At 45.8% G+C, this 25,946-nt stretch overlaps 1 protein-coding gene across 1 annotated transcript in view; it reads left to right on the top strand.

Moving 5' to 3' along the window:
* Nucleotides 1–25,946, top strand: part of LOC146808695 (uncharacterized) — a 388,468-nt gene that overhangs the window by 33,304 nt on the left and 329,218 nt on the right. The window contains exon 3 of the mRNA XM_085614782.1: nucleotides 18,538–18,649. Coding sequence (XP_085470908.1) covers nucleotides 18,538–18,649 — 112 coding nt within the window. The remainder of the gene's footprint in view (nucleotides 1–18,537; nucleotides 18,650–25,946) is intronic.

The following is a 25,946-nucleotide window of genomic DNA, read 5'->3' as shown; positions in this document are numbered from 1 at the left end:
AGCCACCCAAAATGACACCACAGGTCTGCTACTGCAGCCTGGGTAAGGTGGTGCATGCACCCCTTACTGAGTTATAGGTTCACTATACCTCACCTAACACTGCACATACAAACCTATCAGTCACTCCTATGGCAGGCCTTGTCAATCCTGAAGGCAGAGTGCTTGGTTATATGTGAGAGGGTGCCCAGACATGAGCTGAGCCCCTCTGTAGCCTTCGGAATCTCTTCTCCGGGGTTGTCAGTGGTGCAGCCTGACCATATACTCTTAAGTGCATTATAATCAAACGGTAAATGCTAACTTTGGACTAGCTGCTTGGCTGCATGGAAACATGTCGTGTTTGGTGTCAAACACCTTGGAATCATACCCCCACACCAGTAACTGGTGTGAGAGTATGATCCCACCCTTCTAGAGGGAGAGACATGGCAGCACTGGTATACCCGGTAGAAACGTAATAGAGCTCTGGCATCACAAAATGGATGCTGCAGCCACGGACACAAGTCTGGCCTCCTACTGCTGACCGAAACTCCAGCAGGGGAGGACTGGACAATAGGTTTCCTATCACAGGGAGGTGTAACCACCTCCTAGACAGGCTGATGTATATTGGGGCTGGGTGCGAGCACTCTCTGAGTGCTTTGAAGTCCTGCACTGGGGGCACATTTGGTGTCCCTGTGCTTAGTTCAGCTCAAACCAGTTCAGGGGCTTCCAGCCCCTGCTCTGGCATGAAACTGGACAAAGGAAATGGGTGTAGCCACCCCTCTTTCCAAACCCTCCCAAAGTGGGGTTCCCAGAGCTAGTCCAACCCCTTCCTTAGGTATAAGTAGGGAACCTCTGTAACCAGAACTTTAGATATCCCTGGACGAAACTCTGAAGCTGAATCCTGGAACTTCGACGCTCTACTTAAGACTAGACGACTGAAGAAATCTCTCTTGGTGTCTCTTGGCAGACACCAACGAAGCAATTTGCCGGTCTGCATTTCTGAAGCTCCTGCCGGACTCCGAAGTATTTGCTGCCCAGGAAGAGGATTTCCAGACATCTCACAGGCCAACCCGAGTCTCAGCAAAGCTGAGACCCGCAGCCCTCGTGAGTAGCATGGAACCAGAACTCCTGGTCACTTTGCAAGTGCATTGACTTCTCGACGTCTCCTGAAGTCGTGCTTTGGCTGACTTGTAGCACCCACCTCGAGCACTGAATCCACTAAACATTGTTGGAATGGTCACTCCGAGTGACCCGTGGGACACCATTTTGTGTTTCGTCCCGAGGTACCTTCGCGATCCCTGGTCCGTCAACTGGTGGGTCCCTGAGGGGATAACTTTAAACTTCAAATTTCCTTGGGCCTCCCTGGGCTTTCCTGGTTGCTCCAGACGTGCCCCGGCTCCCTACCAAGTGGTGAGTCCCACAGACCTTGCTGGTTTGCACCGAAGCATCTTTTTCATTTCTGCATGGGTTGCTGTTGTCAAGGCTTGTTGTGTCCAATCCAGGCACCGATGCTGCAGCAATCAACATCCTTCATGGGACAGCTTGAATCCAGCTCCTGGTCATCCTCAACACCTCCTAGTCCTCGCGGCTGAAGAGTCAAGCTTCACCTTCTTCACCTGAAATCACCCGACATCGGTGGGCATCTGCCTATCACCTTCCTGGTCACTGGCTAGTGAACCAGACTCTGTCCCCTCTGCTTTCAGGTTCTTCTCATCTTCGATCCAGGCTTGGATCTCTTCAGACACTTCGCATCTTCCCGGCAGCAGCACTTCTTCACCAGCTCCCATTGAAATCGACGACGCGACCCAACAACATTTGACACGTATGCACCCGGCTTCCCTGGGTGAGGTAACACGAGTACTCCGGTGCTCCCGTGGGTGTTGGCTCTAGAACTTCCTAAGTCCCAAAGGGTTTGCTCCTGACTCAATTCTAAGTGCCCCTAATCTTTAAAAATCTAACCGCGACTTTTCCCATAGAAGCTAATGGGAGCTCGCGGCTTATTTCACACACTGCACACGGCCCCTGTGGGTCCCCTGTGTCACTACCTTGGGTGGTTCCTTGGAGTCCCAGCAATTCTACAGGCTCTAGGCATTGTATCTAGTCAAGTTGTGGTTCTTATACCACTATTTTAGTATATGGTTTGGCTCGCCCCTAGGACCTGAAGTGTATTTGTGCTATTTTACTTTAAAATTTGGAGTGTAACTTATGTGTTTTGACCTCTAGTCTCATAAAGAGACCAGGAGGGTGTGTTTAGTAATAAGTACATATATTTTATATATATACCTGGTGTGGATGTCAGGCACTCAAGAGATTATAGACTGGTAAAACAAGCTGCTTTACATTCCTTCATGACTTAGCCTGAAGGCTGCTCTCCATAGCTACCACTAGGATAGCTTTCATATAAGGTTGTCTTTAACCTATAACCAATAAGGGGTTGTTTGGACTGGTACAGGGTGCCCACTATAACTAGTGGACAGCATATACCAGGCCAACTTCTCACATTGGTGTGCAGCGTGTGGGATTCCAGCTTGCTATTGTTTTACCAGATAATCTCACTTGAGTGACTAACTGAAAACTACTAAAGGTACCCTAGGTACATATAATACTAGCTTTAGAATACATTAAGTTCTACTGAACTTAGAGTTGTGTGTTAAGGGCTTAGCACACCCTTTCTACAACTCAAAAGAGTTTAGTAGGCCACCCTAGAGTAGGTAGTGCAATAAACCACACCTCACTAGTAATGTCTTCAAGGCCAGGAACCAGTGGGTCCCTGCCAGAAGCCAATGGGCTTCTAGTTTCCAAGTATGATAACCTCCCATTCTTGGACCTGAGAGCATTATGCACAGCTAGGAAACTGAAGACAGGCAAAAGTCCAACCACCCAGCATCTCATAGAGGTACTCAGGCTGGATGATCTCAGAAGACCTATAGGGTCTGAAAGGGCAGGCAGAGTGAGTGGGACAGCACATGAGAAAGGGCCTGGGGGTGAAACTCCCCATGACCTGACCTCTGATGCTGGCCAGGCAGATGACAATGATCTGGACCTGGAAAATCCAATTCCCCTAGAAGGTGATGGAGAGGGCCACAATGGACCCCTCTTCTTCCCTCCATGGAGAGATGATAATGGGCCTAGAAGGTCAAGATATCCCTCAGTGGAGTCTAACCATTCTTACTCATCTATAGGGACCATCTCCTCTCATAGGAGGGAAACCTCTCAGGAGAGGAGGGAGAGACTGCTCAAGTAGGAGGAAGCTCAGCTTAAAATCATAAGAAAGCAGGTAGCCCTAGATAAGGAAACCCTAGAGCTCTACAGAGCTAGAAAAAAGTTGGGACTAGAGTCCCATGATGGCAGCAACATCCCTAGAGATAGGGAGAGGTCTCATGACCATGGAAACCTGAATAAGATTGTCTCTCCCTACCAGAGTGGGGATGACATCCACAAATGGATTACTACACTGGAAAGGGTCTGTAAAGTTCAAAGGGTCCCCCAGGAGCGGTGGGCAGCAATCTTATGGCTCTCTTTTGCAGACAAAGGTAGAGACAAGCTCCTCACTGTTAGAGAGGAGGAGGCAGATGATTACAACAGTCTGAACAATGCCGTGAGTAATGGGTTTGGCCTAACCACTGAGCAATGCAGGTTAAAGTTCAGGGATACCCAAAAGGCACAGAATCAAGACTGGGTAGACTTTGTAGATTGTGCTACTAAGGCTCTGGAGGGTTGGTTACTTGGCAGTAAAGTGCATGACTATCAAGGATTGTACAATTTAATTATGAGGGAGCAGATCCTTAATAATTGTCAGAATTAGCTCTTGCACCAGTACCTGGTGTGAGAAGGTGGCCTGATATATGCTGTCCACTAGTTCTAGTGGGCACCTTGCACCAGTACAAACAACTCCTTATGGTGAATTGGTTAAAGACAACCTTCATTGAAAGCTATCCTAGTGGTAGCTATGGCGAGCAGCCTTCAGGCTAAGTCTTGAAGGAATGTACGAAGCTTGTTTTACCAGTCTATAATCTCTTGAATGATCAAATGAAAGGACAACCACACCAGGTATGTATTCAAAATGTATGTATTAGGATATAACACACCCCTCTAGTCTCTTTATGAGACTGTAGATTTAAGTACTTTGTTTACAAGTTAGCAAGTAGCAGTAATAGCACAAATACACGTTTGGGCCCTAGGGGCGTACCAAACCATATACCAAAAAAGTGGTATAAGAACCACGACGGGAATATACACAAGGCCTAGAGACTGTAGAATCACTGGGACCCCAAGGAACCACCCAAGGAAGTGACACAGGGGACCCACGGGGACTGTATGCAGTGTGTAAACACAACCGCGGGTTCCCGGGCAATGTTGCGGTTGGAAATTTAAAGATTAGGGACACTTAGAATCGGGTCAGGACCAAACCCTTTTGGACTTAAGAAGTACTAGGGCTAGCACCCACGGGAGGACCGGAGTACTCGAGTTACCTCACCCAGGGAAGTCGGGTGCATAGGTGTCTTTTGGTGTCAGGTCGCGTCGTCAATTTTAATGGAAGCCTGCAAAGAACTGCTGCTGCCGTGAAGAGGAGAAGTGTCCAAAGAGATCCAAGCCTGGATCTAGGATGGAAGGAACCTGAAAGCAGAGAGGACAGAGTCTGGGTCACTAGCCAGTGACCAAGGGCAGGATGGACCAATGCCCACAGATGTCGGGTGCTTCAGGTGAGTTGATGGGTGTCTTGACTCTTCAGCCATGAGGTCCAGGAGGCGTCGACGAAATCCACGAGCCGGATTCGAGCTATCCCACGAAGTCTGTCGAGTGCTGCGGTGTCGCCGACCAGAATGGACCCAACAAGCCTTGGCAACGGCGAGTCACTGGAATTCAGAGAAAGGACGGCGGTGCAGATCAGCAAGGTCTGAGGGACTCACCGAGCAAGGGTAAGTCAGGGCACGTCTGGAGAAACCAGGAAAGCCTAATTAGAAAAAGAGTTGCCTTCATGGGGACCTGCTAGCCAACAGGCTAGTGATCGCAAAGGAGCCTTGAGCGGTCACACTTGAAGCTGGACCACGGGTCACTCGTGGAGTGGAGGCCAACAATCTTCGGTGCAGGAGTTGCTCAAGGCTGGGGCTACTCGGAGCCCAAAGCACAACTTTGAGGAAGACCAGGAAGATAGGGCTGTGGCGGTGTCCAAGGGTCATGGTTCCACGTCTCACACAATAGCCACGGGCCTCAGCTTTGCTGTGGACTCAGGGTAGCCTCATGGAAGTCTGGAAATCCACCTCTGGTGATGCAAAGACTTCGGCGTCCGGCAGGAGCTTCAGCGATGCAGACCGGTCAGTTGCTTCTTAGGTGCTTGCCAAGCAGGGGAGTCACTCCTTGACCCCAAGGTAGATTTCTTCATTCTTCTAGTCAAAGTAGAACGTCGAAGGTCCAGGATAAATTTTAAATTCCTCTCCTGACATCTCTCCTTCACTTTTATGGGACACTTTTAAGGCTACAGCTCGTGGTTTTATCATAGACTATGTATCTAAAAGAAAGAAGCTCTTTCTCAATAAGGGGAAACTCTTACTTGCCAATATTAAACGTCTTGGACACCTTCTTCTGAATTTTCTCTACAAGATTTAGTTTTGCGCCAAACTTGATTTTAATAAAATAACTACTGATAATGCTTCTTCGTTTCTTCTCCGATCATCTGCTCCATACTATGGCGGACGTAGCAAATCTGCCAAACTCCTGGCAAATTATCTTAAGGCTCGGAAGGAACGTGTTTTGATTGACTCCATTCAATCATCAGATGGGCGCCTTCTCTCCAAAGATCAAGATATCCTGAATGATTTCACGGAATTTTACAAAATATTGTATACCCCGGAATACAATCCGTCGCCTTCTTCTATTGATGCATATCTTAATAACATCTCTCCTTCCCCATGCAGACCTTGACTTCAGTCTGTTAGAGTTGGATCTGTCTATTCAAGAAATTTCCCAATCCTTAAATCTACTTAAGAAAAATAAAACTCCAGGCCCTGATGGGTTTACGGTGGAAATTTTTCTACATTTCTCCCATCTTCTTTTTCCCAAACTTTTACAACTTTACCAGTCTTTTCAAAATTCTGGTAGTGCACAAGGTTCTTTCCTAGATGCGTCAATTTGTTTAATTCACAAGGACGGTCGAGACCCCAAGCATTGTCAAAATGATCGCTTTTCCTGGTAAACGTCGATTAGAAGATCTTTGCTAAATTACTCGCGCCGCGCCTTGATCATCTCTTCCCGGAACATATAGGTTTAGAACAATGTGGTTTCATGAAGGGTAGCTCAACCTCTGATAATTCCCGTTTATGTTTTAATGTTTTAAATAAGGCCCCATCTCTTTCCTATCCTCTTGTTGCTGTTTCCATGGATGCAGAGAAATCATTCGATAGAGTTAACTGGCCGTTTTTATTTAAAGCCCTTCAGTGGCATGGTTTTGGCTCTAATTGTATCTCCCTAATATCTTTATTGTACTCAGCTCCTAATGCTTCTGTAGTAGTAAATCAGTCTCTCATTCTGTCACATGCGCCGAGACACCTTCGGGTATTTGTTCGCGCAATAAAAATCTCGAAAATAAAATAAATAAATGGACTAGTTTCTAACTCCTTTAATTACATCGAGGAGTACGTCAGGGTTACCCTTTCTCGCCGCTTCTTTTTAATTTAGCACTTTAACCTTTTCTGCCACATATTCGTCAGAATACATCATTTTCTGGCTTGAGTATGGGGACCAACATTTAAAGTTGTCAGCCTATGCAGACAATATATTACTCTTTTTTCTCATCTTGAATCTTCTATCTCTCCTCTTCTGCAATACATTTTAGATTTTTCTCTCGTTTCTGGCTATAAGATAACTTCTGATAAGACAGAAATCCTTCCCATCACTAAATTTTGTTTTAAGCAACAATTTGATGCTACTGGTTTCAGATGGAATAGTTCCAAAATCAAATACCTTGGTGTTTGTTTTAATAACTCCATACTGGACTCAGTAAGAATCAATATGAAGGAGGTGATTGATCGTATCTCTAAACACTTATCGTCATGGAATCCTCTTTTTCTTTCGTGATGGGGACGGTTGGATTCAATTAAAATGATGATTACCCCTTTTCTATTATATATTCTCTCTATGATACCCATTCACATCCCTAATATATATACTTTTTAAATTGATTCCCTGCTCTCTAAATTTTTATGAAATAAAAATAAATCCAGATTTTCCTTATCGTTTCTCGGTAAAACCAAAGCTCTAGGAGGAGTAAATTTCTCAGATTTTCGTGTCTACTATAAGGCCTTTTGTCTTCGGCTAGCTTCTAAATGGCTTCTTGCCGGACCTTCTCCTTTTGCACAGTTATGGCTCTTAATTGAGCGTTCTTTGCTCACACCCTTTTCTTTCAAGGGAATCCTTTCTTTTTCATCCAAAGTTAACATTTCATCTCTTCCATTATTTAAGCACACTTGTTCTTAATTAAAACCCCACTTCCAATTGGAAATTATTTCTAGAACTTCCTTTCTTCAATCTCCTCTTTGGCACAATCGCCTTATTACCCTTAATAACAGACCCCTGTTTTGGAAATCCTGGAGAGATAAGGGAATTACATGGGTTCAGGATCTGTTTGACGGACTCTCCCCATGTTCCTGTCCCCAGTCACTTTCAATTGCCCTTGTCATTTTGGCACATATTTTCTCTCTTGATGGCAATCATTTTGGATATTTTTACTCTTTACCTTCCAACATGCCCTCCTCCACAGATGATCCCGTTCTTACACTTTTGCGTGCTTGTCCCAAGGTTTCCTTTCTCTATACAGTTCTTCTCTCCCCCTATCCTGTTTGTCCTAAATCTAGGATTGAGGCTGCTTGGGAGGCGGATCTGGGTTGTGTTTGGAGCATAGATTTTTGGGACAAGCTCTGGGGCAGATCTCTGAAGATCTCTAGGTCTGCTGCTACTACTCAATCTTTGTTCTTCTTATATCACAGGCTATACTATACTCCTTTATCTATAGCTAAATGTACTCACTTCAATGATGATACTTGCTGGTCTTGCCAATCTCCTTCGGTTGATCTGATGCACCTTCTCTTCCTTTGCCCCGCTGTTGCTTCCTTCTGGAACAATGTTTGGAAACATCTCTCTGTTATTTTCAATTTTCACACTTCACTATCCAACACCACTCTTTTCATTGGAAGTCTGTCAGACTCCTTGGTGTTGTCCCTACATGTCAGGGGTTTATTTGATTTCATGTTAGCTTTAGTTTTCCAGCAAATTACACTTAATTGGAAATGCACTTCTAAACTTTCAGTGAAAGCCTGGTGGAACAATGTTTGTCATTATCATAGATTGGACATTGCTTTTGCGTTTTCTTTTAAACCTTTTGTAAATAGAGATTTCTTTTGGTTATCTTTATCTAACTATTTATCTAAATGTTCACTTCAGGTTTCATGCACACGTGCTGAGAATTTTTATCCTCTGTAGATATTTCTTTTATGCTTTTTCTCTCTCTTGGTTTTATTTGCATTTCCTTTCATATTAATAACGTTTACCTGCCTCTTGGATAAGATACGATAGGACAAGTTAATATAAGTTAGTACGATCAGATTGGTTTAAGTCCTATAATATATCTATTTAACTGTTTAATGCTTTAACATGTTGATAATTCACTCTCATGATCTTCAATTTTAGTATTGTAGTATTTTTCCTCGCTCCTTCCCCCCCTTTTTTCTCCTTCCCCTTTTTCCTCTATTGTCCCTAAAATGTAAATGGCTTTCTACTTTGTAATTATAGTCTACACTCGTTTCTATTGCATTACGGATACTTATTGTCTGTGACCAATTATTTTGTAACTATTACTTACTTGTTAAAGCTTATTAAACATTAAAAAAAGGAGGGAGACCCACCGTACCCAGGGCCACCCTGAGCACCTCATGGAACTAGAAGCGGCTAAGGTATGAGCTGTCCCCATGTCGAAGCAGTGGGCTCCCACCCTGTACCCGCCCCGTAGGTATCGAAGCATGACGCAGACTGGGCAGCACCCGCTATCCTCCAGGCAATCTGAGCAAACAGACTTGCCTGTGACCTCCTGTTCTGTCTTGGAGCAGCGGAGGTGTATTGTCATGAGTCTTTCCCCATGCCTATGTTCTCGCCTTTTAAGCACGCTGACCCTGGTTGTGTTTGGAAGCGGCTACCAGCTCACTCAGCCTGTTGGCCCTGAAGGATGCCAGCCTAAAGGCTGCCTCGAGGACTGTGCTTTCCTGCTCATGCCTGCACATGTTCTGGATACCCCCGAGCAGCACCCTTGGTAATTCAAAATGTATTGGTGTCCCTCTTATCTTTATGATGGGGTTTTAGCTGCCCCTCCCTTTTACGGCTGCCCTCCGGTAGAGGGCATTCACCGCAACCATTCCAGGCACCAGGTTCGCATAATATGACACCACATTAATGTGGGTTTCTTCCCACACCCTGGTCATTCCCCTGGAGAAGGTCCAATGTATGAACCCTTCAACATCTCTACTTGTCACCCTGCAATGCCCCTGAGCTCCGGACACCCTCTGGAATGTCCCCCAGCATTTACCATACTGTGTGGCTGTTTTTAAGGCCAAGGCCTTCTCCACCAGCATTGTCAGGTCAGGTCTTCCAGGCTCCATAGCTGTCCCGGAACCGGTGTCATAATGTAGTCTGCATGCGGTGCCAAGTCTCTGCCATATTGCATCAGCGATCGAGTTTTCACACCCGGGAGTGTCCATGACTCTAATGGCTATGTTTGCCCTAACCTGGCATCTGACTGACTTTCTGCGCATGCGTAACACCACTGGGCAACATGATGTCCCTAGGTTCAGAGCTTGGACTTCACGTGATTGTCCACCCACAGAGTGAGTAATCTGCCCATTGGCGAGCCTCCCTTCCCATATGGTGAATGCTACTATGATTGCGAAGAGTTCAAGAACCATGATGCTCTTGGTGACTCCCTTTGCATTCCATTGCGCAGGACAGTGGGCTGCAGTCCATGCTGAACCCAGAATGTCCCCGAACCCTTCGCCCCCTGCTGAGTCACTGAAAAGTACTAGTTGCCATGCGGTCACCCAAGGTTCATGCCACATCAAAGTACAGTTAAACCCCTCCAGGAACTCTGCCTACTGCCTGAGGTCATCTTTTACCCCTCTTGTTAGCAAAAACTGGTGGTGTGTTTTTGTCTGTCCTTCGGTCAACCATGCGGAGCGCCTTGCAAACGGCCTCCCTGCTGGGATCACGCAGTTGGCAAAATTCAGTTTTCCTAGCAGTTGCTACATTTCACCTAGTGTTCCTTGTTCTTCAATAGTATTTGACCAATTCAATGGCAGAGTTCTTCAATCTTGTCTGGGGGCAGCCAGCATATAGAATATAAGAAAAAACTGGAGGTCTAGAAATGAATGTAACCCACAATAAACAATGACCAAAACAAATGTGAAAAGAGAGTCTTATAGAAAAATGAATGAGGTCCCATCACCCACCGAAGAGGCTTGCTTCATCATCTGGGAACTCTTGATGAACCTGACCCTCATGAGAAAATTGAGAGTTGTGGTTCAACCGGAATAGCAGCAAAAGCTTCTCATATATGAAAAAGCCCAGTGTTTGTTTGCGGGGTGATGGTTGCAGTGCTGGTTGAAAATTGTGCAAAAGAAAGTGATTTAAAATTGACTAACAAGACAAACAATTTTATTCAGCGCTGGCTTGGTGTCAATCTAAAAGCAGTGCATATACAGTTTTAACAAATAACTGTAAGATGTATCGGTCTACATGTTTCAGCCCTTGGATGTTAGAATCCCGGCTTACGTCAGGACCTCTGTTTTTTAGCTACTGCAAAAAATTTAGTGCTTCAGTGTACAATACTAAATCAAAAATAAAATCAAGGTTGATAAACCATACAACCTGTGCACTTCTGTGGATTCAAATTGGAAGAGTTCAGACAGTGGTACTGGTAAAATACCCGGCTTTGTGCGGGTGCGCACCTCACCTCACCTGGCATCCGCTCAGGACGTGAGGCACCACTCTCTCCGTCGGTACCCCTCGCTGAATCTAAGCTGGAAGGGGAGGGCAGCCAACATATACCTTCTTCTGTGTCTGACTCAAACCCCAGGAAGGATAGCTGCGTGACTGGGCCCTCTGTTTTTTCATTCGCTAGTGGCACCCCCAGTTCTTTTACCATGGTCACGAAATGGCCCAGTAGATCTTAGCACTCAGTGGTGCCTAATGCACTGATTAAAAGAAAGTTGTGGAGGTAGTGTAACCTTCCCCCTGCTGGGTGACGGATATGTATATGAGATTGAGCATTCCATGTGAAGGCACCTATCATGATAGTAAGTACCTTCAAGCTAAAGGCCCAGCAGGTGGTAGCTGTTAGGATAGGATGCGGAAGGCTGACTTGGGGGGCGATTCCGATCTCGGTCGGAAGGGCACCGAATCGGGTTCGGCCGGAAAAACTACGAGCCGTACGCGAGCAAGTACGAAGCGAGCTACATGAAATTCACCGACCGAGTCGTTTCCGGGTCTGAACCGCTCTGTACGTCCCGGTCGGAAGCTAACCGTGGCGTGCAATGGATGCGATTTAGAACCGAGCCAGTGCGATGCACGTGTCGGACAGCCTGTGCGAGCCGGAGTGTCCGGCTCGCAAAAGCTCCCGGAGTCGGACTTTGGGGGTTCGCGTCGGACCCCCTGACACCCGCAGCCCTACGACTAGGACACAGGGGGAGACCTATGGGTCTCCCCAACACAGGCATGTATGGTGCGGGTGGCACTGACGCGTACCCACTGTAGGGGGTGCACTTGTTCGAGACGTACCCATTCAGTCAATGGGAGCCCATGTACGCGTCGTACGACCGGCTCCCATTGACTTCTATGGGAATCCGACCGAACCGAGTCCAACAGCATTCGTGCGCATCGTACTCGCTCAGTCGGACTGTAGGGGTCCGGCTCGGTCGGAAAACACTCCGGATCCGACTCGGTCGGAGTGCTTTCCTACCTGGATCTGAATCGGCCCCTAGATGTCCGTCTTAGGGAGCAAAGCCCCTCTTCATATAGCTTTGATCCTATCTATGGAATAATCCACTCTGGCTTCCGACACTGAGCAGCTTTAAGGGTCCAGCTAAACATTTACTGATCCGCCTGGATGGTGTGACAGGTTGTGAATCAATCTAAACTTTCCTTCCTCTTTCTTCAGTACCACACCGAGGGGGAAAACCTTGAAATGGTCAAAGGGAGGTTTGGCGAAGGGGCCCGCGATCGTACTTAGGCTAACCTCTGCTTCCACTTTCTGTCTAACCACCTCTGGGTTCATTTGGACTGACCTTGGGTTATGGCTAAAGCCTTGTACTCTGAGGCACTGATATGGAATGGTGAAACCTTAGTGAAACTGTGAGCCAGCAGCTTCCTCTCTGTTTGCTTTGTGTAGCTGCTCAGTAACTCTAATAATCTGATTGTGTAAAAGGGTGTGGGGAGACGGGCGTCTGGCCTACGGACGCTGTCTCCTGAACCCAGGAACTAGGTTGCTATTTCTTGTTCTTGCCTTTGATGTCCCCAGCCCCTTTAGCCTTCCTGCAAAATATGACAGGAGTGCCATGCCACAGTTACTGCAAGCGGGTTTCATATTTTCAAGACTGCCCCACTTACATTTGCCCTTATTGTACTTCTAGCAGGCCGCATTGTGTCCTTTTCCAGGCCTCCCCCCTAGTGAAGGGCTTTGTTCTACTGCCCTGAGTACTCCCTTCATGTCTCCCTCTGATCCCTATTGCATGGAATGCATGCTCCCATGTGCTCACACCTCCCTGCCTGCCACCGTGTGATTTGTGAAGCCTTCCATGTCCTGACGGTCCCAATCTGTCACAGGCCAGGCCTGCAATTTCTCCCTAAAATCCTCGTCTTAGTGGAACCTTGCATCCCCTTGGTATTTCTACTGTGCCTCATGTACCTTTTGCTCATGTAAGAAGAGTGCTACCAAGAAAACACATGCCAAAGTCTTGAAGCCCCGGAGCCAGTTTTCAATGGTTTTAGCCTATCTCTCTTGTTCTCTTCCTTATTGTCCGTCAATGTCGGGTCCAGTCTCACCTTGTGCACTTCTAATAGGGTGAATATGTCTATATATTCCTTGCGCCAAATCCTTTCTTTCAGTACTAGGAGGATGAGGCTGGCAAGACCAGTTTTCGAGCTATAATGGGCAGATCCCCCAGGGACGGTCGGATGTATTTTCTGGCAAGTTTCCCCTCTGCGCCCCCAGGTGCCCCCCCAGCCCAGGCCTTCTTGGGATCAATGCTCCCGGGTGGCGAGGGTTCCTTGTCGACCACAGGGTTCACCTCCTAGTTAACCTCTGTGAGTGATTAATTCTCGCCCTCTTGATTACTCGTGTCTTTCTCACTGCCGGGTGCCCATCCGGGTTTTCTATTTCTTTTGCTTTGTTCCCCTTAGTCTTGGCCTCGCCCAGGCAGATTGCCATACTGTGTCCGTCCTTGGCAAGGGTCCAGCCCTGTCAAAGCATGAGGGGGTAACCCACAAATGGGTGGCCTCTGGATCCAGGCCACTGCCACCAGTGTGCTGCTGGGAATGGTGGGGGAGACTGTCCCCAAGCCCAAGGCCCTCCTTGCCAAAGCCCTGCCCCGTGTGCCTTGCCTGCCTTGTTGTGTTGTCCTGGCGGCCTACTTGTCCATTTGATGTGAAGTTCACTACCCATACTTGCCTGCCAAAGTTAGCTATTGGATTCACACTAGGGGGCTAGAGGAGAATTAAGGACCTGCGTGGGCCACCTCCCCACTCGTTATATCAAAACACAAAAAAGGCCACGGGTCCGAAAAAAGAGAGGTCGAAGATGCAACCGGATCTACTCAATCATGTGCTGGGGGAATCCATTTTAGGGACGGTTCCCCTCACACACCAAAGGTGTCATGCTTCATCACAGGGGTGCCTCCTCGCGTGAGAGACTTAGTCTCTGCGCAGGCTACACCCCCTCGCTGCGAGGGAGGAGCTCAGGAGTGTTTTGGTATGGGTAAGGCGGGTTGTACTAAGACCCTATGTGAGCTGGGTGTGATAAGTGAAGTGCAGTGCTAATGTGAACGTGGTTAAAACTGGCAGGATTAAAATCAAATAGCTGGTAATGCAGTTGCCGTCATTAGAGGCTACTATGTTAGTGCATGACCAACATGTTTCGGCGAGAGGGTTGTAGCCCGTGTAGAGACTAGGTCTCTCACGCGAGGAGGCACCCCTATGATGAAGCATGACACCTTTGGTGTGTAGGGGAACCGTCCTTAAAAGGGATTCCCCATCACATGGTTGAGTAGATCATGTTGCATCTTTGACCTCTCTTTTTTCAGACCCGTGGCCTTTTTGTGTGTTTTGAAAGTGACTTATTCCCCAAGTGGGTGCCCCCACCCCTGTGACGCTGTATTATTCAATTGACCCCTTGTCCCTGCGCCACTTTGGGCTTGTGTCTCACCATTGTCTGCTGCTCTGTCTTTCTCCTTTCTGGATTCGGACCCTTTGTCCACTTCCATCCTGGCTCCAGGTGCCGTCTGCTGCCCATCATCGCTGTCCTCACTGTTGCTGTGCTTTCCACTGTCCTCCGAGCGTGCCAGAGGCTGCGGTCTCCTCTTTCCTTTTTAGGTCTCGGCCTAGGCAGCGCATGCGCTGTCTGGTCGAGAGATGCTGTATACAGTATAGTGAGGGAGGCTCCGCCTCAGTTTTCTGATTCGTTCTTCAGTTTATTTTTTAAAATCTGCTTCTTGCTATTTGTTAAGCGTGTGTTACGTCCCTCCTTTTTAGGTCTCGCCTAGCTATTGTGTAGCAATCGCAATGCGAGACTCTAGTAAGGGGCTCCCAAAAGTGCTCCCAAAGTGGATTGCATGGCGAGCACGCGCACAATCACGTGCATCGTGCCGCCATGCAATCCATTTGTTATCGTACTTCAAAGGGTCCGCTCCCCCGCCTGGAATGCACTCCCTCCCCCGCCCCCGCCAAGCACGCACACAAATTTGCTTTCACTTTACAGCATGTCACACGCGTCCTCCTTTCTCAGTTACAATCAGAAAAGTACGTTCTCCGCGCCCTTCATTCTCTCTTCACTCATCTCTTACCCCCCCCTTTCTCGCTGCCCTTTCACTCCAGTCCTTATTGCCCTTCTCCTCACTCTACTCAACCCCTTCCTTCTCTCATGCTGGGGTTGTTTCCTTATTTCTAGATTATTCTCTCACTCGTTGTCTTGTCGCCTCGTTCTCTTTTCTCACCTTCCTAAGTTGACTCCGCCTTTCGTCGTTTCCTTCCTTCCTCCCACCGTTTCCTTCCCTACCTGTGCATTTCCTCACCTCCTTCCGTCTCGGTCGTTCACCTTTTATCCAAAGTCCTGGAGGTTTTCCTTCCCTCCCTCCTATATGTACTCTTTCGCTCTCCTCGCTTCCTTCCCTTTTGTTACTTTTTTCATCTCCCCCTTGCATTTTCTTTTCCCTTCTACTTTTCCTCCTTTCCCACAAACCCGTTTTTCAAGTTCCGTGTTATTATTGGGCGCAACAGTCGGGCTCTGTCCGTTATCTTGCCTCCCTCCTCTCAGGTTGTCTCCTGCCCCCCCCCCTCCAAATAACTCCCTTGCACAGAACATATCACCACGGCTTGACCTAAACTAGCTATTGAATGTATGCACCGCATCTGGAGAAGTGTGGCTCAATGGTTAGAGCGGCAGACCCTAATGCAGAGGTCTTGCCCGGACCAGGGTTCAATTCCCGCCTCGGTGGGTCTTGGACTCAATTTCCCTGGACCCGATAATTCTCGCCTCGGTACCTATTCTAATCATGGGTCACACTCTGCAACTCTGGGCAATAGCTTGCTTAATCTCCACAACGGCCCCAACAGTGCTGGGATGCCTGGCTTCACCTTGGGGGTGCCCAGGAGTGGGCACTTCACAGGGAAAGGTCAGGAAGGGTTCCACAGCAGTATGTGCACAGCGCCTGAGAGACCCTTTCAGGGGTGTGCGGAGCGCTATATAAATGCACTACATTTACTACAAACAGTATTATAACTATTCATGTGATTATTGTGAGTGCCAGCGTTATTGCTGTTGTCACTGTTACTATCAAAGTTACAATTGTGTTATATGTTGAGATGTTTACAGCGCCGTGCCACCATTGGTGTGTATCGCATTACTGTGGTGTGTACTGTTTTATTATTGTCATTATTCGTAATACTAATTCCATTACTGTTCCCCTGTTCATGTGGTATTACCATTATAATTAGTATTCTATAATATAATATACTGAGTATTCCTTAAATATTTCTGTTATGTTTTTGTTGCCAGCACGAGTCCTAGAATATTTCTGGGGAATTATGTGTCCCAAAGTCCGCTGAACTTGCCCTAATGATACATGTGGGCTAAAAGCAAGGCTACTGGAATTATGCGATAGTGCGGTCGCGTGATTTTGGCATAATTATAGATTTGCCGCATTTGCCACATAAGCCATCATTTGCAGCATTATCTGCAGATTTTAACAAAAATATTTTTTGATTCTAGCTCAAACGGTTCCAACAATACTAAAAATGCAGCAGCGTGGTGGAAGGCCCTTTCAAAACTTGACTGATCAGCTTTCTGTTGCGTATTGCTATATTTGGGTGATGAATGGATACTAGTGAGGAGCAACCAGTGTTAACAAGTTTAACAAGCATTGGTATAGCCAATAGGTCTCGCCTTTGGGGCCTTATAAGTGTTTAGCCATGCAACAGTTGCATAACTAAACACTTATAAGGTCCCAAAAGTGAGACCTATTGGCTATGCCAATGCTTGTTCCCTCTTGGGCACACCTCTGGCTATTGGCCCCTTTACATGGGATTCTTGCATTTGTTTTGTGTCTGTTTTTTGTGCGTGGATCTCTTTTTTGCGGGACTTGAAGGGAAGCTTGTTCACAGCTCCTAGACACTGTGCCTCACATACCAGTTTTCCCGCTGCGATCTTTGCCCTGGACAGCGTCCGCCCGGTCTCCTTCGGTCACGCAGGCAGATAAGAGCGTTTTACAGGTGAGGTCACCGGGCGCTGGGAGACCCGCGGCTCGACCCTGCCTACAAACTTCACCAGCCTCCCCACTTCCTCCATAACAGCCGTGACTCTCATGCTCCCCTCGGCTGGACGTCAACCTCATCGCACCCCGACGGAGGGAGGTAGCAGCTGCCCAGGCTGGACTCCATAGTCCAGGCGTGAACGCGCTAAGGGTCAACGAGCCACGGGCCGATCTCGAGAGGCGGGGACATGATATATTTATTTCTGGACCCACAGCCTGGCTCTAGGACCCTCATTCGTGCAGTAATCCGCCGTTCTTCTTTAACACGGGACTGCAGCCCTTCCTTGGTGGACACACACATCGATGCACCTTCAGTAGGCGGGCATCGCGCTTTCCAGGTTATTTGCTCCGTTTATTTCCGATTGTGCAGCACGTCTCGCCTGGCAGCCTGTTGCAGATCCTGTTCTAGTAGGATGAAGGGATCTCTCATTGGCAGTTTTAAAACTTGTATTCCCCTTAATAATCAGCAAGCTGGGATATGGAGAAAGACGAAGGGCCCGTTCGGACTTATGTTGTCTGCCTCGTTTTTACATTCCCGGATGCTTTCCAAATTCAACTAGAGGAACTCAGAAGGGAATTGAAGGGGGCGTGGCTTGACGCCCACGGAGCATGGCGGCGTTCAAGTGAGGCTCTGGGGCTCGCCTCGGGGACGCTGCGCTACCCGCTAATTTTAAATGAAGCTTCCTGCATAAATCACCGTCGGAAGGTATGCTGCCTGCAGTGCGGGTTTTATTTTTCTCGAGCGCGCGTCAAGTGGAGGATCTTGAAAATCGCAATCGAAGGACCAACCTTCGCATTTACGGCCTGGTGGAAGGACTTGAGGGGTCGGATGCTCCCACATTTTTCAAGCCATTCCTTCCTAAGTTACTCCATATACCGGATGGTACTGTACTCAATATTCAACGCGCGCACAGGCTGGGTCGCGCAGCCTCCGATTCTTCACCATCACAGAGGCCAAGAGGTGTAATCATATATTTTTTGGAGTACACAGATTTACTAAAGGTTTTGTCGGCGGCCAAATCTATTCCAAAGATTACATGGTCTGGCTCTACTATATTCTTTGCTCAAGACTATGCTAAGGCTACTGCAAATAGGCGCAAAGCTTTCCTAAACATGAGGTCTGATCTCCGATCAATGGGAGCTCGTTATGGTCTCTTCCATCCTTGTCTCTTTAAAGTTACTTACAACAATAGGACAACTACATATGTAGACCCGATAAGACTTCAAAGCTTCATTAATTCTTGCGGGCCAACTAGAATGGACTCGACTGCTTCTTCTTCATCATTTAAATCTTAGTATTTTAGATACTGCTTAATGTTTTGCAATATTTTGTAGGTCTTTGTATACATTTTTTACCTGTTCTTCATTGCTTATTTTACACAGGATGTTTTTCACTAGCAAAGTTGTTATTTAGCTCACACTAGATGATGTTTAGTTTTGAATTCAGGGCGCTTGTGCTGCCTTGTTCTATATCTGTGTTACATGTTTTTCTTTGATTTCGCAGGTCCCTTCCTCTCCTGACGTGACTTTTCCTTGGCTTCCCGTATGCTCGTGCTTGGATGGTCCGTCTGCCCATGTGGTCTCACCTCTCCCCCCTCCACATTTCCCTTTCGTAGGTATGTTTTTTGTCTTGTCTTTTGACCTATGTGTTACATTCCCTCTAACTATGTCAAATGTTTTACAAATGGTTTGTCTTTGGTCCTTCTCTGTCTTCAACATTTTTTCTTATCTTCTTTCCTACTACTATTTTCTTGCGTTTGTCGTTGTGTGTACATTTTTCGTAACGTTTGTATATTTTTCTTTTTCAGTCACAGTATTTTTCTATTTCATTGATGGTACATCATGTTCATTCCTTCTTTTACAACGTTTCTATTGGTCTCTGTTCTTTCGTTTTTATATTCTCTTTATTTTGATGGCGACTTACATGTCTTTTCATTATCTTTCTCGTATTTTTAATCTGTTTTGGTTTGAATTGGGTTCATCTCTTCTGACTTTTGGATTACTCGGCTTCATTACTCTATGTCATTAAAATTAATCACTTGGAATGTGCGGGGTTTGAATTCTCCTATTAAGGGACAACGGGTCTTAACTTATTTAGCCAAACTAAATGTGGACATTGCCTTTTTACAGGAGACTCATCTCTCTGAAGTTGAGTCATTAAAGTTAAAGAGGGGTTGGGTGGGCGAGGTTTTCTTTTCTCCAGGTGATGGTAAACGCAATGGGGTAGCGATACTTTGTCACAAATCCCTTTCGCTTTCACTATTATCTCAACAGTCGGATGCTAGTGGCAGATGGTTAAACGTTAAGTTGTCTTTCAGGGGTGTTCCAGTCTCACTTTTGAATGTCTATGCCCCTACATGCGGAGAACCCTCATTTTGGCCCACACTTGCCAAACACATATCTCTTTGCATGGATGATAATTTTATTTTAGCAGGTGACTGTAACCAGGTATTTGACCCATTCATCGACATGAATTCTAAGTTTTCCTATATACCTAACAAGTCCCACAAGTCCTTTGTTCACACCATAAACCAATATAAGCTCTTTGATGCTTGGCGACTTTGTAACCCAACTACCAAAGAATTTACTTTTTATTCCCTGACTCACCACTCCCAATCAAGAAATGATTATATCTTTGTTTCCCATTATCTTTCGCAAACCCTTTCTCATGCAGAGATTGGTCCCATCTTGATTTCAGATCATGCCCCAGTGTCCATTGGCATTGATATTTTACCCAAAATTACTGGTCCCCGGAGGTGGCGTTTTAATAACTCCCTTCTCCTAGACCCAAAATTTACAGCCTCTTTCACCGCCTTCTTTGATGAATTTTTTAGGCTAAATCAGAATGACTCCATGGCTTTTTCTACGATTTGGGATGCCTTTAAAGCCTCTGCCAGAGATTTTGTAATATCCTTCATTGCAAAAAAGCGTAAAATTGCCAGTAAACAGACTTTGGACCTTCTCCAAGATATCAAGAGACTGGAGCACTCCTATTATACTTCGCATACAAATGATAGCTTAAAAGCTCTTGTCCAAGCCAAATTCCAATATAACAAAAAGTCCACAGAGGATGCGTCATTGTATCTATTAAAATCCAGCGCTAAATTTTATGGTGGTAAAAACAAAGCTGGAAGGACTTTGGCCAATTACTTGAAGGTTAAGCATAACAAGTCGAACATTGAATCTATTTATGATGCACATTTAGATCTAAAGTTCGAGGATGCTGACATTTTAAACAAATTTTCTCTTTTTTACAAAACATTGTATGCTTCCGAAACACAACCCACTGACCTGGCCTTATCACATTTCTTCTCCATGATTCAAAAGCCCCAATTCGCCACTCCAGATTTGACCTCATTAGAATCTGATTTGACGCAGCTAGAGTTGTTGAACGCCCTTCACTCCTTTAAGCGGGAGAAGGCACCTGGTCCTGATGGCTTCACGGTTGAATTTTACCGACACTTTTTCAAACTCCTATTACCGAAACTTTACTCTTTTTTACACTCTTTCAGTACATTAGGACGATCCTCTGGTTCCTTCTCGGATGCCCATATTTGTCTAATCCCTAAAGAAGGTAAGGATTCTAAGCATTGTAAGAATTATAGGTCAATATCTTTAGTAGACATTGATTACAAGATTTTTTCCAAGGCACTAGCCTTACGACTAGATTCTTTCCTACCAGAGTTGCTAGGGGTAGAGCAGTCCAGTTTCATTAAGGGTCGCTATATAACTGATAATACACGACTCTTGTTTGATGTTTTGTCCAAATCCTCACGTTTTAAAGACTCTCTAGCAGCAATTGCGTTGGACGCTGAGAAGGCATTCGACAGGGAGAGTGGACGTACCTTTTTTACACTCTTAAGTGGTTTGGCTTTGGTCCTAATTTTATATCTTTGATATCTCTCCTCTACTCTAGACCTAGAGCGGCAGTTTGTGCTAACGGATTTTTTGACCTAGGAAGAGGGGTACGTCAGGGATGCCCCCTTTCCCCTTTTCTTTTTAACTTGGCTTTGGAACCATTCCTGTCAAAATTGCGCCCAAATCCTAGTGTGCATGGATTCCAGATGTCTCATTCTCATATTAAACTTGCAACATATGCAGATGATATTTTGCTCTTTATGTCTCACCCAACTGATTCAGTCCCTGCTTTTTTAGCAGAGGTACAAGCTTATTCTGATATTTCGGGATACAAATTGAATAACGATAAGTGTGAGATCCTACCTTTGACAAAGTACACATTTAAACCTGATTTCGCTGCCTCTAAATTTACTTGGAGTCCTAATCATATTAAATATTTGGGTTTACATGTCACATCTTCAATTTCAGATACAGTTTCATTATGTATGGATAAATGTACGCAGAAGATTTTGGATTTAACCACTAAATGGCACCCTCTTTATTTATCATGGTGGGGTCGTCTGGATACCATAAAAATGATGCTGTCACCAATAATTATATACACTATCTCCAACACTCCAGTTCCTATTCCACAAAAATTCTTCAAGAAGATTAATTCTGTTTTTTCTTCCTTCCTTTTGAATAATACGAAACCTCGAATTTCTTTGCATAGGTTGACTCGTCCCAAATCTGAGGGCGGAGTTAACTTTCCTGATTTTCCAGCATATCAAAAAGCATTCCTTCTTCGTCAGGCCTCGCTGTGGTTGCGGGATTCTAGAGACGACTGCCCTTTATGGACCACAATTGAACGTCTCTCTTTATCCCCCTTTACCTTCAGTGAATACCTTTCCTTTTCACGTAAACCGCAAGCCCTAGCTACTCCCATCATCAAATTCACTTCTAAACTTCTAGCACCTTTATTCCCTTTTCCTCATAACACTGTTGACTCTTTTCTCAACTCCACAATTTGGCGCAACAAAAGTCTGCTTATTCGTAATAAACCCTTTTACTGGAAGTCGTGGCATCAAAGAGGTCTAGTCTGGGTCCATCAACTCTTCTCGCATTCGGATTTCTTATCTTTCACTCCACTCAGTAGTTCCTTTAATTTACCTCTTTCATTCATCCATAAATACTTCATACTCAAAAACACTGTGCTCTACACATACGCGCAATTCTCGGTAACACATGCCATCTCTGCTAGTCCAGATCCTTCCTCACAATTGCGTTCCTTATTAACAATAACTCCTAAGGCTTCCACATTATATACACTCTTGCATAACATTGATAAAGTTAGACAGAAATCCAAGGCCGAAGAAGCTTGGGAGCGAGACTTTGCAGCATCTTGGCCAGTCTCTTTATGGAATAAGTTATGGGTTAGGATCCGCAAATCTTCCAGAGCTGCAAACACAACGCAAACATTGTTTTTTGTGTATAACAGACTCTTGCTTTCGCCAAGTGCCCTAAGCAAAAGTTACACTAGCGTATCTGATACCTGTTGGACTTGTTCCTCACCAAAGGCTGACTTATTTCACATGTTATTTTCTTGTTCTACTGTGTCTGCCTTTTGGAAGCGGGTCTGGTCTCAAATCAATTTGATTTTTGGCACTACATTTCCTTTTGCCTATACACATGTTTTCTTGGGAAGCTTGTCCTCTTGTTGGGAGAATGTTGCGGCCAATGTTAAAATCATCTATTTACTATTAGCAGTTGCGTTACAACAAATCACAGCTAATTGGAAGGATTTCTCAAAAATGTCTTTTAGGACATGGTGGTATGCGGTCTATCATAATCACAGGTTGGATACTTCCTTTGCATATCCTATTCATTTGCTGCCAAAAAGGCTGGATCTGTGGTCTCCTACTATCACCTATTTAGATACGTGTGCTAGTCACGCTTTTCAATTGCATCCGTCCCAACAGGAAGTCTCGAAACCTCCCTAATAACCCCAACCATTCCGTCTTCAATTGTTTTTCAAGTGTTTGTGTTTTGCTTCTGATGCTTTATTACTTTCAATTTTCTCACTGAACCTGTTTCATCAATAATATTGTGGACTCTCCTTGGTATGATGTATATTTATTATAATGTAACATGTTGTGACATTTTCTATTTTTATCAATAAAATCCTTTTGAACTGAAAAAGAAGGGAATTGAAAGGCAAACACGAGATTTACTTAATTTATCGTTTCCACTTTCTTGTTCCATGTCAAGCAGCTGCGGCACAGACCAAAGAAAGGAAAGACTACTCAAGGCCACTAGAGGGCACTCGTATACCATGATAGTTTGACTAAGCCTCTTTCCCACTGTTCGCGCTATCTTACATATTTCATGCACAATCTTCAGTCCCAGTCATATCTTTACTCATTCACTGTCCCTGTTACATCTTTATTACTTCCTCCTCAATCTCCCTACCCGCATTTATCAAATGGTGTCCATTTCCTTTAAATGTTGTCACTCTCTGGTCGTGTCTTCCTCGCCCAATGCTCAGATCACTTGAATGCACATGGAGAGGATGTTTCAAAGTGTGCACAAGTCGTCATTTGGGAAGATAAGACACTTTTAAAACTTGGCATACTGTGGTGCCACCAGCCTTGGCAGATGGTACTTAAATCACTTTATTCTAGTAAGCAAAATATGGATTTATTAAAAAGTTCTTAATTCACAACAAATATATATGATGAGGCATTTGGCTTATAACTTCTTTGGCATTTAGGGCGAGTTGTGCTAACTCATTTCATTGTTGCAAGCACTGTCGCTCGGTAAATCTCAAATGGACTAAACCCGTTTGGGGAATCGGGAACACACTGGCAGTTGAGAGTAGAGCGCTGATATTAGTGGCGCATCACCTCTATTGTCGGGGGTGGGGGGTGGAGGGGGGGATATAGGCAACAAGAAGTGTGAACATCATATGAGATGACGTATCAATGGAATCAGTCTACTTTTGCCACTTTGGCCCTAGTAGAAAAAACAATAACCCGGCAAAATGGAAAACTGGACCAACAGTCGAACTAGCTGTAAAACTGAAGCGTCACTTCATCATTTTGGAGAGATGGTAGGGTATTTTTGGGGGCGGTAGTAAGTGGAATAGACATTTGTCAAGAGTGTTATGTTTTAGTTTGCATTTTTTGTATCTACTTTGCTCAGGTTAAAATGCATTTTCTATAATTGTTGGTGGTGTGTTTTGGCCTACTGGTTTTCTGTGCTTGCATTCTTTACATATTAATTACATATGTTTGCCAAAATGTCATGGACTAGTTTCATTTTTGAGTCTCTCTAGTGCATTCCCTGTAAAGTGAACAATGTATCCATATGTGTTAAACATTCCTGTTTTGTTATGTTATAGTAGGGTGAACCTATACCGCACCGTCACCAGTTTCGCCTCTAGGCACTCACTAATGGAGAACCAGGCCAACCCACTGGTGCGGGCATTTTAATGAGACAAGTTGAAAGCTTCTTTAAATAGCCATGTTTAGGTCGAGTATTCGAGAACTCTTGTATATACTTTAGTATATACTTATATGTGTATGTACTCTGTGGGCTCTGGGGATCAGCCCTAGGACTTGTCTGCTTCCACTTAGGGACTTTTTTTCTGTTCAACTTCCTCTATTTAACTTTCTTGATAGAAAACGACCAGCAGAGGTCAGTAAAATACCAGAATCACTTTAGCATTCTCTAGATTCCAGTCCATAGAAATTGTCTCCCACGAGCACCCGTAGACAATAATATTTTTTTGAAATCTTGTATTTTCAGTGACACGACCACCGAAGGCCCTAATTATATATTAAAAACAGAGCTTTAGACTACACGATTTCCCGCTGAAAGGCAATATTTCTCTCCATGTGTTCCCATACCTGGCGAGTCACGCAGTTTAGTGCTTACTTTCCCTCCATGTTAAAGAACAGTAGATGTTTCAGCGCCCAGGCTAATGTGCTGCACAGTTAAATACATATAAGCTCCCAAAGGCGAGACCGATTGCATTGCAAATGCTTGTTCCTGTTGGTTTTCACTGCTCATGAAATGGAGCCCCCGTTGAAGCAGCTAAAGTGGGGGGTTCACTACACTCCAGGGCTCCGAACAAACTGAGTCCAGGCCTGAACCCAGGTACTGAACCAGGAAGTTACAACTGCAGGCTCTGAGCTGGGGCACTAGAGGGGGCTGCGCCCAGATAAATGTGCCCTTTCTCACTGGGTCCACATTGAACACACTGGCGGAGAAGCTGCCAGAAGGGAAATGGCCTTGCTACTTGTTCAAACCACCGCGCAAATCTTCTGAGCAGCAATTAAAAACAAATACAGAGTTGCACTCCTTCCAGATGACATCCCTGTGGTCTGTTGCAGCACAGTGTGGGATGAGTTGCTTGGAAAACCCTTCTTGTACAGTGAGTTGGGCTCTGGCGCCCTCCAGCGGGCACAAGGGACACCGCTGATATACAGGAGAGGTTCCTGCTTCACCTGCGGTGCCCTGGCGCCCTCCAGCGGACACAGGGCGCTCACTGATATACAGGAGAGGTTCCTGCTTCACCTGCGGTGCTCTGGCGCCCTCCAGCGGACACAGGGCGCTCACTGAGATACAGGAAAGGTTCCTGCTTCACCTGCGGTGCTCTGGCGCCCTCCAGCGGACACAGGGCGCTCACTGAGATACAGGAAAGGTTCCTGCTTCACCTGCGGTGCTCTGGCGCCCTTCAGCGAACACAACACCAGCGGACACAAGGGGCACACTGAAGGATTGGAGCTGTTTCTGCTTAACCTGCGGCTTTCTAGCAAAGTGCAAAGTGAAGTATCTGAGGCTCTGAGCCCGTCCTGCTTCAGCTGCAGTGCTCTGGTGCCCTCCAGTGGACAAAAGGTGCACACGGATGTAGAGGAGGGGTTCCTGTTTTTACCTCAATGCTCTGGTAGCGCTTTGCAGCAGACACAAGGAGCACATTGAAGGGTGTAAGCGGTTTCTGCTTCACCTGCGGTGCTTCTAGCGCCCTCCAGGAAACACACAAGGTGCACACTGATGTACAGGGGAGATTCCTAT

The sequence above is a fragment of the Triturus cristatus genome, chromosome 7 (assembly GCF_964204655.1).
Source record: "Triturus cristatus chromosome 7, aTriCri1.1, whole genome shotgun sequence".
NCBI lineage: Eukaryota > Metazoa > Chordata > Amphibia > Caudata > Salamandridae > Triturus > Triturus cristatus.
The sequence above is the reverse complement of the archived record's forward strand: the minus strand, read 5'-3'. Positions and strand labels throughout refer to the sequence as shown.